The sequence below is a fragment of the Ambystoma mexicanum genome, chromosome 3p (genome assembly GCF_040938575.1).
Source record: "Ambystoma mexicanum isolate Mex_15411 chromosome 3p, UKY_AmexF1_1, whole genome shotgun sequence".
Classification (NCBI taxonomy): Eukaryota; Metazoa; Chordata; class Amphibia; order Caudata; family Ambystomatidae; genus Ambystoma; species Ambystoma mexicanum.
The window spans coordinates 1,115,944,194-1,115,962,680 of NC_090925.1; the positions used below are offsets into that span (position 1 = coordinate 1,115,944,194).

General features: G+C 52.1%; 1 protein-coding gene across 1 annotated transcript in view; it reads right to left on the reverse strand.

Moving 5' to 3' along the window:
• HSPA4 (heat shock protein family A (Hsp70) member 4) overlaps positions 1-18,487 on the reverse strand; it is a 711,161-nt gene that overhangs the window by 234,559 nt on the left and 458,115 nt on the right. Inside the window, exon 14 of the mRNA XM_069652484.1 lies at positions 16,573-16,725. Coding sequence (XP_069508585.1) covers positions 16,573-16,725 — 153 coding nt within the window. The remainder of the gene's footprint in view (positions 1-16,572; positions 16,726-18,487) is intronic.

Below are 18,487 nucleotides of genomic sequence, written 5' to 3' on the forward strand. Positions count from 1 at the left end.
GATCTTCTTGACCTTGCTAGCAGCGTTGAGGATGACTGAGGCTTTTAGTAGAGTGATGCCGCAGTAATCACCGAAGAGTGTGGTTAAGGGTGGGCCGACAACAAGAGTGTATCCACCTCCATTTGCCTCAATAACTCCTCAAATCATGGCTCTTCAAAGCGTAAACACAGCAGAGACGCACTAGAATGCCCAGACATTAAAACAATGATGGAAATAACTCCAACTTCAGCCACTTTCAAATTGGACAAACGCTCAAACCAGAGAACCAACCACTCAGAGCATAAGACATCATGGAAAATAGCCACGAAGGAGGACTGCAGAGACTGACCACACACCGAGACCCTGACGAAACCCCTCAAGTGACTCTCCCACTTGTACGTACCGGACGAACATATCCAGACCGGCAGACGCACCTAGATAGACGTTGGCCTGCGTCACATCTGGAAAGGATTGATTGAAGGACAACATGCCCGCGCCTAGGAAAAACGTGAATGCTAGCGTGTGCCACACCTGGAGTTGTGAATGTTAGCAGACCCACACCTGGACAGATCTCTAAACTCTAGCCTGCGCCGCATCTATATAAAGTGTGAATGTTGGCATGACCACACCTGGATGGAGTCCTAAACATTGGCCCGCGCCGCATCTAGATGGGCATGTTGGGGCCAACAAGTGCCACACTCAAACAGAACTGTGAATGTTAGCATGGTAAAGGTCAGGTAACCCACTAACCAATATAAGCTCAAACTCTGCATACTTATCTCACTCAAAAAACTCACACAACCATCTCTCGCACAACAAGCCGCATGCACTTCACAACACTGCAACACCACATAAGAGGGAACAGCACACGCGGACTGACTCCGATCCGATACCCGCACCAAAGCTCAGCACCCGGTGCATACTGAGCTGAAGCTGCCAACAGAACACCACTCCTCTCACTATCCTACTACCTCCTTCACCTTACTAACCATTCCCACCTTTATCATTTACAGATCCGCCTGAGCGCCTGGGGACAAATTCCGTTGGTGACGGTGTGCGGTACAAATACCTTTAACATTTAGATTTGGCGTCCATTAACCGGCTGAACCGAGTGGGGTTTGAACCACCCCTTCTTGGCCAAGGAGACTACATCCGTCTGCATCTGAAACCCTGTGCTAGCTGTGGGGTGTAGAGCGAGGACTTCAGGCAGTACTCCTGGCTCTGGTTGTGAGACTTCGGTTGAGGAAGGCCCGAGTACTCTGCCAGCCCTGCAAGTCGTTCAAGGAAGGCATTGGCCGAGGATGACGTGTCAGGGACAACTTGCGCGTCTGTGTCCACCTGCACGTCTGACTGGTCCGGTGCAGGTGGAGGGGTACTGGGCGCAGAGGGCTGAGGTGTGGAAACCAGAGCCGGAGGCTGGTACGGAATCGCTCCAACTGTGAGACAGGGGAGCTGGCGTGGGCTGCACCGGGGCCCGCGGTGCTGGAGCCATAGGAATAATTACTATGGGCCTGGGCGGCAGGGCCGCAGAGAGCATGATCCAGATTACATCTTTGAGGGCGGCCATCAGAAAGATCATGACACTGGAACCTTTCAACCAATCACTGGCCTTTGGGTCATACTGCCCCCAGTCAATGACTGCCCTCTACCTAAGCCCCTCCTCTGACAGCCATCTTCAGATTTGGTAGCATGTAAAGTGGCAGTAGGACCAAGATAAGAGCCGCAGACGGGTAGGCAGGAGGGTTCGCATGTGATTCCATGCCAGACCCATGCTGGAGAACAGTTACAGGTAAGTAACTTGTTCCTTCTCCAGCATGGGGTCTGGCATGGATTCACATGCTCATGAGTAAAGAATACATAGCAGTACACACATGCACAACCACAGGAGGTGGCAAGGCTCAACATTAAGCATCTCTTACCTCACCAGGCTCACCTCCAAGCGAACAGGTTGCGCAGTCTTGCTTGGCCGACTCTGGACTCGTCCCTGTAATCCCCGTCGACGCAGAACTTCATGAAGGTGTGCGTCGACCTCCACATAGCAGCCCTGCAGATGTCCATCTGGGGCACACCAGACAGGAACGCTGTAGTTGCAGCGATCGCTCTGGTCGAATGCGCTCTGACGGCCAGGCAACGGTCGGTTTGCCAACCGGTGACATTGGGTGATGCAGCCGGAGAGCCACCTGGAAATGGAAGCCTTGGGAGGGTCTTCCATTGGTTTGCAGGGCCAAAGTTCACAAAATGTTGCAACGTTTTCCGGAACCTCTTAGTGCGGTCCACATAGAACTTCAGCACTCTAGCCACAACCAGAGAGTGCATAGTCCTCTCAGCTGGCGACGAAGGAATCAGGAAGAATACTGAATAACGGCAAATCTCTTCCATTTATGTCAGTAGCATTTAAGAGTAGACAAAGTTCTGACCTTGGCAAGTACCTCCTTGCAATCCGCTGGGAGATTGTAATCCCCAAACTCTAATGCTGCAGGAGCTAGGCCTTCAAGTTCAGCGATCCTGGGTCGTAGTGCAGAATCGCGCCTCCTTCCCTGGCGAGAAGCTCTGCAAACACCGGAAGCTTGACTGGAGGGGACGCAGACATGTGGAGAACGTCGGGTATTAAATCTGTCTCGGCCACGCCGGTGCGACAAGGATCATCCTGCACCGGGACCACCCAAGTTGATTGACTAGACGAAGAAGCAACAACAACGGAGGGAACGCATACAAATACAGGCCGTCCCAGGGGAATGGTAATGAGTCCCCCATGCTCCCCGGCTGGGGAAACTGGCTGGCGAACCTCTGGCACTTGGCGTTTGTCACCGTCAAATCGATCGATCTGGGGATTGCCCCATTTGCGGAACAGAAGAGCCACTTGGACCCGCGGAAGAGCTCGCTGCTGAGTGTCTCGGCAACGGTGCTCTTCGCTCCTGCTAGATGAAACGGGATGAGGAACATCCCGTGGACGACAACCCAGTGTCACAGTTCCTGCATTTCCTTGGAAAGCGCTGGGCATCTGGTGCCCCCGTTTCTTGATGTAGAACATCGTGGTGGTGTTGTCCGCGAAGACCCGCACCACCTTGCCCTTGAGGGACAGAAGAAAAGACTTGAGGGCCCAAAACAGCCCGCAGCTCCAACACTATGTGCAACGATGTTTCATCCGGTACCCATAAACCTCTTGCGTGAAGCCTTCCGGTGTGAGCTCCCCATCCTTCCAAGGACGCGTCCATCGTGACCGTCTCCTGGTGCAGTGGAGTCTGGAAGTCTGCGCCTCCGGACAGATGTGCACAAACTCCCCACCACTGTATCGCTCGACGGAAGCTCTCAAGTGTAATCTTGTCCTGGAAGCTTCCCGACACTTGTATCCAAGGGGCGTTGAGGAACTCCTGTATTGGACGCATCCGTAGCCTGCATAGCCGAATGAAGTAGATGCACGACGACGACATGCCGAGCAGGTACTTCATGGACCTCACTGTGGCGACCTTCAGGGCCAACAGCCATTGTACCTTGCCCAAGATGGCTGCTATGCTCTCCTCCGACAGACGCCAGGCACGACACTGTTGAGTCAGGATCCCAGAAACTGTGCATCCTGTGATGGAGCCAAGCAAGACTTTGCATAGTTCACCGAGAACCCCAAATCCGTCAGTAGGCACGGTCCACTGCGTGTGGTAGACGGCGATGTTCTTCGAACTGGCCCGGGTGAGCCAGTCGTCCAGGTAACGGTACACATGGATCTCCCACAGCCGCATCGCCACAGGCGCCAGGCACTTGGTGAAAACCCTTGGCGCTGCCTTCAATCCAAAGGGAAGGGCCTTGAATTGATAGTGCTTCGCTGAACCACGCAGAAAAGCGCAGAAACTTGCGGTGCCCTTTGTGAATGGGGATGTGGAAGTACGCACCCAAGTCCAGTGACAAGTCTTCCTCTTCCAGCTGTCCAAGCACGTGCTGAAGCGTGACCATCCGTAATTTCTGGGACCCAACGTATTTGTTTAGTCGACTGAAATAGAGGATGGGTCTCCAGCCTCTGTTCTTCACGAGGAAGTACCTCGAGTACACTCCAGAGCCTCTTTGGGACAAACTCTACCGCGCCTTTTCTTAACATGGCGCGCACCTCCAGAAGCAGCTGAGGGATGTGGTTTTCCTGCTGGGCCACCAGTGGTATTCGGGGACACTTAGGGTATGCCAGTCGGCGAGAGCTTCCAGCACCCATCGGTCGGTGGAGATGGTCTTCCACACGCTGACTAAGTTTGCCAGCCAGCCTCCCACTCAGGTGCACGGGTGGGGGCCCGACATCACAGTCAGTTCAATCCAGCTTGGCTGCTGAAGTACCCCCCTTAGGGACTTTGGTGGCGTCCTGCTCCGAAGGCCTTGGGGTGGCCCCCGTTTTCCTGAGCCGAGGAGCTGGAGGGTTGGCAGTAACTCGCAGAGCCTCCACCGAAACTCTTGGAGCTTTTGTGCTTGCCACCTGCGGACCGAAAGGACGGCCTCCGTTGCTGCAGAGTGCCCAAAGCCCGAGCTGTCTCTGTATCAGTCTTTAGAGCGTGTAGCAACTCGCCCAGAGCCTTCCTGAACAAATGGTCCCTGTTGAAAGGCATGAACACCACCTTCGACTGAACATCCTGACGAAAGTTTGTGGCCTTGAGCCAGCCACAAAGCTTGCAGGCTGGTGAGCTCCTCAAGAGGAAATTTCCATACCTAGGCCCGCACCTCCCCACCCTTTCTTAGTCTCCAGAGGGGAAGGACTCAGGCAGATGATGGGAATCTGCTTCTCTGGAGTTCTCTATGGGCCGGAACGCAGCCTCCCACCTGGGAGGAAAGGACACCCGTGTCTTAGGGGTAGTGCCCTGCAAAGCCGTCTCAGTGGCCTTCGCATGGACGCCACCACTCCTTCGCCGGATGCACCCGAGCCTTGCAGGAGACAAATCGCGCCCTGGCCACCGAGGAGCCAGTCGAAACGGCGTGACCAGTGGCAGTGGACTTGCAGTGCTTAGCCTTTTGCTGGTCCCCAATGGGAGGGGCACCCTCAAAGGTCTTAGAAGCCCACTTGGTCTTCTTGGACCAGGGAGAGGGTTGCAGCTGGGTCCCCACGCAGAGCAGGGGCCTTGGCCTGTAGCCACTTGTTCAGTCACTTGTGACTATCAGTCATCGTGCGAATGGCTATCTCCTGCCAAAACGCAATCCTCTTCCTTGTGTGTCGAGTACAGGCAGTAACGGCACTCTGAATGCTTGTCGTCCGAAAAGACATTCCGCACGCGGCAGCTGGGGCAAATCCTTAACAGGGGAGCTGAATCATCTCCTGCCACATAGTCCATGCGGTTGTCCAGTCATTTGGTCGAAAGAAAAAGGTTGAAGGACAAATGGTCGACACCATTTGGTCGAAAGCCAAATGGTCGAATTTTTTTTTTATTTTTATATATATTTTTGAGGTTTTCATTTAGGGAAAAAGGGGTTTTTTTTTAAAAAAAGGGGGGGTTGGCCCCCCCCCCAAAAAAAAGTGAAAATACTAAAAACAAAAAATTCGACCATTTGTCCTGTCGACCTTTTTTTTTTTCCGACCAAATGACTGGTAACCGTCCATGCGGTGTGTAGGCCTGAGAATCTTCTGGAAGCCTACACGAAGAAACTCCACAAAATCCGCCCTGGAAGGGCTTTGAAGAATCCGAAAAACGGGTCCCCGTTAATCGGAAGGTTGATCGATGGAGCACAAGGCCCGATTGACCAGAAAATAAAGTAATACTCTTCCAAAAAGCACAAAACGCAGTAAAAGCTCGAGAGCTAAACACGAGGACTGCCAACACTTGAACATGCAGTAAACATCCGAAGATGGCTGCCTGAGGAGGGGCTTAGCTAGAGGGCAGTCATTGGCTGGGGGGCAGGGGGCAGTATGACCCCAGAGCTCAGTGATTGGTTGTTAGGAGAAAGACCGTTCAGAAGTGAAAAACTTTTCTTTACTGAGGATTCCTACCCTGATGGGGAATATTCATGAGCATGTGAATCCATGCCAGACCCCATGCTGGAGAAGCTGTAGGCCAAGTACATGGTTGAAACCAGTCCCACCTTGTAACTCGTTCTCCCACCTGCTCCGTTCCTCAGGGCGGTATTGGACAAGCGGCCCTCTTGTCAAGCTGCATGCTACGCACCAAAGTCGTGGTGGTTGGCTCGCAGGGGTCCAGCTTCCTTCAGGACTCTTGACGGTGGAGCATGAGACCTACCCTGCACCTCAGGCCGAGACATGGTAGGCGTGTCGTCCTTGGCAGTTGCCGGTAGTGCTGCGTGCAGGCGCCCCCCTCTGCCATGTTGCCGGTACGAGTGTGTAGCCCCTCTGGTGTACACCCGGTAAAAGAACCTTGCGGTCCCTCAGCATTGTCTCCGGAAGGATCTACGGACCCCTTGGCCTGGCAGCCAAGCTAGCGTCAGTACCCGTGTTGGTGTGAGAACCTGAGAGGGTCCTCCTGCTCGGGTGTTTGCTTGGGAAGCAGTTGCCCTCCCTTGGGCCTTGACTTATGTCTGGTGAAGTCCTTCAAGTCCCCTGGAGGCAAATTCTCGTAGATCTCCCTCCACCTAGCTAGACTGTTCTTCAGAGCACACGAAGAATGTGCATCCCTCCCATGCGTGGTCGGGGCCAAGGCAAAGAGCATGGGATCTGATGAAGGGAAACGCCCCTCACAGGCTGGATACCTGCTGAAGTCTACAAACGCCGGGGAGGAGCATAGCACCAGAGGACCGAGTACCTGATTGTTCTCTTTTTTTTGTCGTTTTTTATCAAAGTAGCCAGGGAAGAGTGTGTGGAATTAAATGGCTTAAGCCAAACGCAGGAGGGCTGGTGAGATCGGCCCGTTCCCGACCACGCAGAAAGTGGTCGGACGCTGGAGGGCAGAGTCAGGGGGGGATGCATGCTCCCAGGGCCACACCCCTGCCAGTCTCTAAACTTATAAGGAAAGAAGTTTTTTTTTCTGGTGAAAAAGGTTCCATCTCCCGACTCTAGCGAGGGACACCCATGCAGTATGGAGGAAAGGAGACGGGACGCAAGAGTAAAAAGGATGCCTATGGAGTTTGTCAGACTCCAAAGTCAAAAGAAACCGTGTTCAAATCAATGACAAATACATGAGTGGGAAAAAGGTCTCAATCTCTCCAGGATTGAAATTAAAAGTCCTAAAGTCCAGCAAAAAGAGCTGGGGAGTCTCTAAGGATGAAGGGAATTGGCACAGAAATGAAAGTTTTCCTCAACAGGTGGACATAGACCTTAGCCTGGCCAGGACGTCCTGGCAATCTTGCGGAAGGGGCAGAGCCCCGAACTTTAAGACGACAGGAGCCAGGCCATTAGATTGAGAGAAGCCGGATCGTGGTGCAGCACTAACCCCCGTTTCTTGGACAGTAGTGATTAGCGCGGGCTGTTGTGGAGAATTCTCAAATGTGCTTAGAGACACACCCTCCCCCCCCCCAGGAACTTTGCTGGATTTTGAGGACTTGATTTTTTTTTTTTTTTTTAAACTGGAAAGTATGAGCCTTTTTCCCCACTCCTGTATTCTGATGTGTGTTTTACTCTTGTGTTCTTGAATTATGGAGTTTTAGATAACTCCATTGGCATCTTTTTATGTGCATCACACAGCACCTTCAGTGCAGTGACACAGGGATGTCTTTTTGACTTCCCAAAAGGAACAAGTTACTTACCTGTAACTGTTCTCCAGCATGGGTCTGGCAAGGATTCACATGCTCATGAATATTCCCTGTCGGCAGGCTGGGAATCCTCGGTATAGAAAAAAAAAATCAGTTTCGTTTCTGATCGGTCTTTCTTAGTAGTAACCAATCACTCGTCTCTGGGTCATACTGTCCCCAGCCAATGACTGCCCTCTCCCTAAGCCCCGCCTCCGGCAGCCATCCCCAGATTTGGTAGCACGTAAAGTGGCAGTATGACCAAGTGAAGAGCCACAGAGGGGCAGGCGGGAGGGTTTGCATGTGAATCCATGCCAGACCCATGCTGGAGAACAACATTTACAGGTAATTAACTTGTTGGTTCTCCAGCATGGGGTCTGGCATGGATTCCCATGCTCATGAATAAGAGAATACATAGCAGTACACACATGCACAACCATGGGAGGTGGCAACAGGCTCAACATTAAGCATTACATCCAAAACTCAACATTAAGCAATTCTTACCTCCTCACCAGGCTCACCTTAGGCGAAACAGGTTGCGCAGCACTGCTTGGCCGACCCTGGACTCCTCCCTGGAGTCCCGAACGACGCAGTAGAATCTTGTGAAGGTGTGCGTCAACCTCCACGTCGCAGCCCTGCAGATGTCCAGCAGGGGCACACCAGACAGGAACACCGTGGTAGCAGCGATCGCTCTGGTCGAATGGGCTCTCGGACGGCCGGGCAGCTGTCGGTTTGCCAACCGGTAACAGTGCATGATGCAGCCAGAGAGCCATCTGGAAATGGAAGTCTTCGAGAGAGCCTTCCCTTGATTCACAGTCCCAAAGTTCACAAACAGCTGTGACGTCTTCCGAAAACTCTTTGTGCGGTCCACGTAGAACTTCAGCGCTCTAGCTACATCCAGCGAATGCAAAGTCCTCTCGGCCGTGACGAAGGCGACGGGAAGAAAACTGGCAACACCAAGGGCTCGTTGAGGTGGAAGTCCGACGGCACCTTGGGCATAAAGGATGGGTGTGTCCTCAGCACCACCCTCGTGTCATGAAAAGTCAAGTATGGAGGCTTGCAAGATAGGGCCTGGATCTCTTCCACTCGTGCGGAGGTGATGGCCACGAGGAAAGCCGTCTTCCATCATAGGCTCGAATGGGCCCCCTCCTCCCCCATGAGCTTGGTCAGCACCACATTAAGCTCCCACACCGGGGCAGGAGCCTTCACCGGCGGGAATGATCGGAATAGTCCCTTCGTGAATTCTTTCACCAGGCGATGAGACCACAAGGACGCCCGTCCCGTCGTTCTGGTATATCGGGAGATTGCAGCCAGATGTATTTCGATGGAGGTGTGAGCCAGTCCAGCTTTGGCCAGCGACAGTAGGTACGGCAGTACTTGAGGGGCCGTAATCCGCAGAGGGTTAATCTTCTGTGCACGGCACCAGACAGAGAACCTCTTCCATTTATGTCCGTAGCACTTGAGAGTTGAGGACGCCCTGGCCTTTGCAAGAACCTCTCTGCAGTCGGCCGAGATGTCGTACCCTCCAAACTCTAGTGCTGCAGGAGCCAGGCCTGCAAGTTCAGCGACTACTTCTCTGGAGAGTAGGTCTGCGTCCGTCAGCAGCTTGACTGGTGGGGACGTTGACAAGTCCAGAAGATCCAGGAACCAGATCTGTCTCGGCCACGCTGGCGCAACGAGGATCATCCTGCACCGGGACCTCTTGAGCTGGTTGATGAGCCGGAGCAGCAACGGCAGCGGAGGGAAGGCATAAAGAAATAGGCCGTCCCAGGGGAACGAGAAAGCATCGCCCCTGCTCCTCGGCTGGGGGAACCTGCTTGCGAACCTCCGGCACTTGGAATTAGTCGCCGTCGTGAAGAGATCGATTTGGGGTTCGCCCCATCGTCGGAAGAGTTGATCCACTTGATCCTGGCGTAGTTCCCACTCGTGGCACGAGCGCAGCTCCCTGCTGAATGAGTCGGTGATCGTGTTTTTTATTCCTGCCAGATGAAGAGGCACCAGAAACATCCCTTGGGCGACGGCCCAATGCCACAGATCCTGGGCTTCCTTGGATAGGGCCGGGGACCTGGTTCCGCCCTGCTTCCGGATGTAGAACATCGTGGTGGTGTTGTCGGTGAAGATCCTCACCACCTTGCCCTTGAGGGACGGAAGAAAGGACCCGAGGGCCCAGAACACCGGGCGGAGCTCCAAGATGTTGATGTGGAGAGACTTCTCCTCCGGGAGCCAAAGGCCTCTCACGTGAAGATCTCCAGAGTGTGCTCCCCAACCTTCCAGGGAGGCATCCGTCGTCACAGTCACCTGGTGAGCTGGGGTCTGAAAGTCCGTGCCCGCTGACAGATGGGCGCAGGTACCCCACCATCGGATCGCCTGACGGAATGTCTCGTTGAGGGATCCTGTCCTCCGAGCTGCCCGTCGACTGAATCCAGCAGGCGTCGAGGAACTCCTGTAAGGGTCGCATCCGAAGCCTGCAAAGGCGCACCAGATAAATGCAGGAGGACATCATCCTGAGGAGGGATTTGATAGATCTTACCCTCTGGCATGTCCGTGGCCAGCAGACGCTGCACCTTGCCTAGAATGGTCCTGGTCCTTTCCTCAGTCGGCGAGGCCAGCCGCGCCACTGTGTCGAGCTTGGCTCCCAGAAACAGGGCGACTTGCGACGGAACCAGGTGGGATTTTGGAAAGATGGAGAACCCCAGGTCCGTGAGCAGCTGGACTGACTTTGCAGTGTGTTCCACGGCGACCTCCCTTGTCCTTGCCCGTATGAGCCAGTCATCCAGGTAGGGGTAGACGTGGATCCCTGTAGGCGCAGCCGCGCCGCCACCAGTGCGAGGCACTTGGTGAACACCGTGGGTGCAGACTTCAACCGAACGGGAGGGCCTTGAACTGGTAGTGCCGCCCTTGGACCACGAACCTGAGGAACTTTCGATCTTTTTAGAATGGGTATGTGGAAGTAGGCATCCTCCAAGTCCAACGACAACAGGAAATCGCCCTCCTCCAGCTGTCCCAGCACATGCTGGAGGGTGACCATACGGAACTTCTGTGCCTTGATGTACTTTTTCAGTCGTCGTAGGTCCAGGATGGGGCGCCATCCTCCTGTCTTTTTTACGAGGAAGTACCTCGAGTAAACTCCAGAGCCCCGAAGCCTCTTTGGGGCGAGCTCGATGGCACCCTTCTTGAGCATCGCCCTTACTTCCAACAGTAATTGAGGGACGTGATTTTCCTTCCTGGCCACGGGTGGAACGCAAGGGCACTTCTTCTGAAACTCGAGGGCGTGCCCTTGGGCCAGGGCGTCCAGCACCCAACGGTCAGTGGAGATGGACTCCCACACGCTTACGAACCTCGCCAGCCGGCCTCCCACCGGGGTGCTTCGGCGGGGGCCCGACCCCACGGTCGGTTCAATCTTGTTTGGAGGCCGCCTTGCCTCCTTGACCTCCCTGTCAACGATGGGCAACACCTGACTTGCCGCGTCCCCTGTAGGCTTCCTGGGACGAAGATCTTGCTGCTTGGCAGTACGTGGAGGAGCCACTGCCGGATCCCTTGGAGGCACCCGGTCTGCCTCCGGAGCTCCGAAAGTACGGCCGCCGTTGTTGGAGCACTCTCAGTGCCCCGGCAGTCTGTCTTGATGGCCTGAAGGGACTCATCAACCGCCTTCCCAAACAGGTTGTTCCCGTCGAAGGGCATGTCCAAAACCTTGGTTTGTACATCCTGGCGGAAATCCGTGGCCTTGAGCCATCCTCGTCATCTCAAGCAAACGCTGTTGCCCAACTGACGGAAACCGGTGTCGGCGAGGTCTGTTGCCACCGTGATGGCGCGGTCCGAAGCAATCTCCCCCTCCTGTAGGATTTCAAGGGCCTCAGCCCTTTTGGCGTCCGGAAGGGGGGCGATTTTGAACCACAACTCCCTGTCGTAGCGGGCTATGATAGCCAGGGCGTTGGCCGCCTTGATTGTCGTCGCTGCGGATGAGATGATCCGTCGTCCCATCGTGTCCAACTTCCTGCCCTAGCCGTCCGGCGGAAAAGTTGATGTCGAGGCCGATCCCCCCCCCCCCCCCCCCAGCTTTCTTCTTTGCCGCCGCCGAGACGACCGAATCCGGAGTAGGTTGTGCCCGAAGGCACAAGGGGGCAGCATCAGGGACCCGGTACTTCTTCTCGTACTGGTCCCTCTTTGCCGGCGCCGTGGCAGAGTTCTTGAGGAGGGCAAGCCCCTCATCCCAGATGTCATCACGAAGCGGTACGGCGAGGACCGTCTTCCTTTTCGCCTCGCGCCGTTGGTAAAGGAACCCATCTTCTTTTCTTCTGGGCAGAGCTGAAAAAGCTCAGATGCCCTGGAAATCATGGCATGAAAGGATCCAATGTCGTCGGGCGGGGACGCCCGAGCAGGGGGTGACGGGGGACACGTCCCGTCGTCGCCTCCGTCGTCATCTGTACCTGTCGTAGCCGTGTCCGTGCCTGTATCATCCCCGTGGGTAGTAGACCGGGGGGGAAGGCAGAGAGGGCCGCAGAGGTTGGAGAGGTGGCGTAGGATGCGTCGTCCTCCTCTTATGCGGTGGACTCTCTGAAGGTCCTGGCTCCGGTTCACCCGTCGGGGGAACGGGCAACCTTGTCCTTATCTCCGAGCAGAAGGACTGAATCGCTGACAAAATGCCGCCGAGGTGTCCTGCGGCACAGGAAACGACGGCCGCGAGGCCTCTTGAGGAGCCTTGTCGGCGACACTGTCGCTCTCGTCGTCGCCCTCGTCGGGATCCCTCCCGATGGCCTGGGCCTCTTCCACGACTTCGATGAGCTCTTCTTCAGAGGTCGTATCCGTATCCCCGATGGCCACCAGCCCCTCCCCCACCTTTTCCAACGAGGACTTCGTGGGGGTCTTCTCAATGGGCCTGAAAGACGACTCCCTCCGCGGTGGCAGGGAGACTCTGGGTGCCTCCACTGGTATAGCCTCGACAGGCTGAGCGAGGGCCTCTGCCGGAATCTTCGAGATCGACCGGGGCCTCTCCAGAAGCTTCGCCAGGTTCTTGGACTTCCTCTTACCCGAGCCAGAGCATTGGCTCGTGGTTGATGGCGCCGGGGAGGATGCGCCCTGCCTGGCAGCCAAGGAGCCCGATCATTTGGCGCTCCCGGTGCCCGCGGACTCACGGTGCTTAGCCTTTTGTTGGGCTCCCGTCGCCGGGGCGCCCTCACAGGACTTACAAGTCTGCTCGGACTCCTTCTTCTCGCCCGACAGGCTCTTCCCTTCCAGCCAGTTGGCGAGACGGAGTTGGCGATCCTTCATGGTCCGCTCCGACATATTCCCACAAAACGCATAGTCCTTCTTCGTGTGCGTCTTGTACTCATGGAGACAGTAGAGGCATAACGAATGCTCATCCTCCTTGAAAACATTCTGAAGCTGGCATCCAGGGCAGGTCCTGAACAGCTTCCCGGGCGTCGAGCTTCCTTTCTCCTGGGCCATGTCCGGGGTAGGCCTCGGAACTTCTGGAATCCTCCAAAAGCATAACTCGACGAAATCTTCACCCTTGAGGGGCGTAGAAAACTCCGAAACGGATCCCCGTTGATCGGATGTAGAAACGGTGGAGCTTGAGGCTCTATCTAACCGAAAAATGAGAAAAAATCTCCTGAAAAAGCGCAAAAAACGCAGCAAAAGCTCGAGAGCTACAGCACGAGGACTCCCAACACTTGAACGTGCGGTAAAAATGTGAGGATGGCTGCGGAAGCGGGGCTTAGGGAGAGGGCAGTCATTGGCTGGGGGCAGTATGACCCAGAGACCAGTGATTGGTTACTACTAAGAAAGACAGATCAGAAACAAAACTGATACTGATTTTTTTCTATACCGAGGATTCCCAGCCTGACGACGGGGAATATTCATGAGCATGTGAATCCATGCCAGACCCCATGCTGGAGTAGTGTATATATCTTCTCAGGGGTGAACTACTGTACCCCAGAGGATGTAAGGTTAAATTGACTTTACAAGTCTTTTTAAATACCTAGACTCAGCACACACTATCTTCCTAGAGTGCTGGAGGGGATACATAGTATCCCTGTGTCTAAATACTCATCTAGCAGCCAAATGCTACCCTTTCCTATCAAAATGACTTGTGGTAGTGGTTTTATAACAAACTACCATGACCTTTCCCGACCGCGAACACAGGTAGCTAAAAACTGCAGGAGCCATGTTTTTCAAGATGGGGCCTTAAGCCCCTTTGTTTGAACAGGTCCCAGTCTTTTTTCACCATTTCTTTTTGGAAAGGTACTGCTAGAGTTGGTCTCTGTGCGGCAAACCAGGTTTGCTCCCTCAGTCCTGAAGCCTGCCAAAGGAATACAAACAGAAGATTGCCTCTGGCGTCTGAGTGTCTGGGGTGGGCACGAAGTGAGGGCGGTGCCCAGAACTCCCTGTGCTTAGTCTCCTAGGCAACCCAAACGCACTCTGGCGTGATTGGCTTGGCTGGCTGACTGTCCGGCAAGGACAGCCACCATGCAGGGTGAGTGGCAGCTAGGCTGGAATGAAAGGGAGAAAACTGTTTAAAAAAAGGTTGAGTCTATTGGACTGGAAAGCAGAGTGGACCACTGGAACGAAAGCACCAAAGACGAGCTGGAAGAAGGCAGCTGCTGCAACTCCTGGACCGTTGGTTTGCCTGGTGAAGCCCTGCTGCAGGTCCGAATTGCCAAGTTCAGCTCGACAGAGAAGCCCCTTCAAGGATGACTTCTTCCTTTGAGTTGGTGAGACCAATCAACTCGTAAGCCACCTGGATAGCATTCTCGAAGCTGGTTAGGTTTAACCAGGGGGAAGGACACCAGCTTGTGTGCTTGACTACAGCTACTCGAACTGAAGTGACTCCATTTTGTCTGCGTTTTCCGATGATCCCGTGCAGTGCAGGAGTCCCGCCAGGAACCAACGTCTTCAGCTGCATCTTGTTCATATTAAGGTACTGTGCCAACCCGACAGAACTTGCCTCTCGCAGTGAAAGGTCCCGAAACTTTCCCGCCTAACCAGCTTGTGACCCAACATATGATTGTTTTTCTTACAAAATACTTCTGAGAACTTTTGCAAAGACTTTAAAGTTTACTACAAGAACTGCTCTTTCCTATCCAAGACACTCGTCCATTGACTTTGGCCTAGGCCTATTGAACTGAATCGAGCCCTCTCCTGAACTGAAACTACTTGCACTGCCTAAGAATGTATTTGTGATCTATTCTGCTAACTTGTGCCTTTCACTCCCACTGAAAGTAACTGAAATGCCATTTTGCTCCTGTTTCAGGGGAGCCTTATTTACTCAGAAACTTACTGGTTCAGTACTGAAGTGTATGTATAATAAGTTACTGCCTTCTAGTGAATGTGTTTTACATGATTGTGTAACGAGTGTTTTACCAAGAAACCTTGAGTGTAAGTGTCTACTTGAGCTATTGTGATTGAAAGACCCACAAAGACCCACAAGCTGTAGTACAGACTTATACCAAAGGTTGGTTTCGCTTACACCCGTAGTCCTAATGGTATGTGGTGGTCCCAGAGGGTACTGCATGCAATTCTGCCAAACACGGGTGCTGCCGACTAGAGCAAGGTGGTTAGTACCAAAACTGTCTCATCTACGCAGGGGCCACCAATATCAGTTTGCCCCGACAGAGTCTGAAGGTGTGTAGGACGAGTACCAAAGGAATGGGGGGGGGGGGGGGGGGGGGGGGGGGGGGGGGGGGGGGAGTTATGTCCAGTGAATAGTCCAAACACCAGCAAGTGGCCTGCCGGAGGAGGGATAGCACCCCACGTCTTGTAGAATGACCGGCAGATTTCGCAGTATTGAATGACATGGCGAGGATGAATACAGTAGAGGCAGTTGTCATGGTGATCCTCCACGTTACCATTCTTCAGTCTGCAGCGGGAACAGGCTGTTAACAGGCTCTTCCTCATGGGTTGAGCAGCCATGACGTAGGCCCAACTGCGCAGGCCAGCTTTGTCGAAGAGTACATGCGGCGGGAATGGTATAGGGGCTAGAACGGTCACCGCTGATACCGGTTTTCGAGTAGACTACGAAAAATATTTTTCGTATAAATGTTAAATTCCAATTTTATTCACAGAACTGTTGGAGATGATTTTTGAGATCTCCTTACACTAAAGTATAGCAAAAACTCTGAAGATGGCGGACAGGGGTGGAGTTAAGGGAGGTGTTCCTATTGGCTGTGGGCAGTATGACTCAAAATGACTAAGCACAAAAGTGACAAAGTTTTCAGTTTAAGTTTAAACTGATCTCTGTTAGTGAGGATTCATAGCCTGACGGGGAATCTATGAAAGATCCAACGCTGGTTAAGGGAAACCTCTCCAACCCCTAACTTTCAGAAAAGTTAGGTTTAATTTTTGAATGCCCCTCCACCCCCCCTATCTTAAGGTTAGTGATTGCACAGCCCTCAACAGGGTATTGTACAAAAAGGGCTACAACAGACTGATCTGATACACATTAATCAGCATCATGTTCAGGAGAAAAGCAGAAAAGCAGCAAAAACATTGCTTGCGAGGGTCAGGCTGAGTTTCAAGCAATCTTTGCAGGGATAAAACTAGAAGACCTGCAGGGTTAATAGAACATGCGAAATAGCTATGAACATGATGCCAAGATTAAAATAACAGGTGTCATAGGGCATAGACCACGCCACATAAACTAAGGACATCACTTTGGAATACACAGATGAGAATGCTGAGCAGAGCCAACAGGAAGCTGCAGAGCACACCGCAAGCGGCAGAAAAAGTATCCAAAGGCAATCATAAGCAAGGAGGAAATTATCAAATTTAAGTAATCTGTCGGAGGGAAACTGTTAAAAAGCTTAACATCCAAAAGAGGAATAAAACAATGCAATGCTAAATCAAACTATCCACAGCCATAATAAAACATTCACGAAAACAAAAAAATACAAAAAGGAACAATTTCATCGTAGGGGTAATTGGACTAGCTAAAACTAAAACATTTTAAAGAACACATACCTCATTTTCAATAAATAAGTTCAAGGTATCTTTTCCTATTTGCCATGGTAGATAGTTATCAATGGGCAGGTCAACAGTATTTGTTTTAACTTTGGGCTTTTTAGCTTGAGGCGGTTGATCCATTTTCTTCTCTTTCGATCCTGGCTGGGAGGTCTGCAAGCAAAATAAGAATATAGGAGTCAAAGTCTCATTTTCAAGAACTTACCATGCATAACAGAAAGGGAAAGTCTCAGTTAACATGCAAGCTTAGTCTAGCAAACCAAGTACATTTAAAATTTGAATAGCACCAGCCAACAGAATGAAAAGACCATGGTGCTCATTAAGTTAACAATTACTCTGTGCCGCCTATTTATGCTTAGAAAAATAACATGAAATGTCAGTTTGCAGCAATATGAAAGTCTCATTTAAGGCAAACACATGGAAACATCTTAATCAGGATGAGGGCTAGACAACACAGAACTTTAAAATCACTAGGAAGGAACAAGTTACTCATCTGTAACTGTTCTCCAGCATGGGTCTCGCATAGATTTGCATGCTAATGAATATTCCGTCAGGCCGGGAATCCTCGGTAAAAGAAAAAACGGTTTCACTTTCACTTACAAACTGCCTTTCTCCTTTAAACCAATCACTGAGCTCTGGGTCATACTGCCCCCAGCCAGTGATTGTCCTCTCCCCAAGCCCCTCCTCTGGCAGCCATCTTTAGATTTGGTAGCACGTGAAGTGGCAGTATGACCAAGAAGAGCCACAGAGGGGCAGGAGGGAGGGTTCACATGTGAATCCATGCCAGACTCATGTTGGAGAATAGTTTCAGTTAAGTACCTTGTTCCTTCCCCAGCATTCTGTCTGGCATAAATTCACATGCTCATGAATAAAATATATAGCAGTACAACATTAGCACGGGAGGCAGAAAGGCACAACAGAAGCAAATACTCTTACCTCCGGAACAGGCTCACTTTCGAGCGAACATGGCGCTGAAATTCACCGACAAATGGATCCCCACTTGTCGGCCGATGGAGAGAAAGAGCACACACCCCTGTTTGACAAAAACAGGACTTTTCCCAAAAAAGCACAAGAAATTTAGACTAGCTCACAGAGCAAAACTCGAGGACTCCCAACACTTGAACGTGCGGTAAACAAATGAAAATATCTGCCAAAGGAGGGGCTTGGGGAGGGGGCAGTCATTGGCTGTGGCCAGAGTGCAGTGGTTGCTCTAGAGAAGAAAGACGGTGAAAGTGAAACTTTTTTCTTTTACTGAGGCTTTGCGATAAGACTGGAATATTCATGAGCATGTGAATCCATGCCAGAGCCCATGCTGCAGAAATGTTAATTCCCAGTGGTTGACTGTATTCAACTTTTTATGGCTTCTTCCAAGGCACTCACCAGGAGTGCATTCAGTCACAACTATAGACAATATTCCGTTCTAGCAGCTATTCTTGCTCGCAGAGGCTAGTTGAAGAATTAACTAACTGTTAATGTTCTTTCTAATGGATTTTCCTCCCACAGATTCCTCATCTTGGATATGTTCAACAGCATCACCTTAATCAAGAACATGTTTACCCCAACAGGGTTTACAATGCACCTCCAAAGTTGAAGTCCATTGACACACCAAATGATCTACTCTAGTAGAGACAGCAGGAACTGGTTTTTCCTTTAGTTTCTCCTGCTCTGCTGTGTGAAGGAACTTGAAAAAGGATGATCAGAGGGCACTGAGGAATCTGTGGGAGTTTTCTTCATACCGCACTTTACCAGCAGTAAGTAATTTGTTGTTCAAATGGATTCCTCATTTTGGATAGAGTTCTTGAAGGGTTTTTATATACGAGGCAGAGAGAACTAATGTTAGATTTTTCTTTTTCCTGCTTACCACTTTGTGGTATTTCTATTTGAAGTCATGCTTTCCTCCAACTTTTTGGGCATC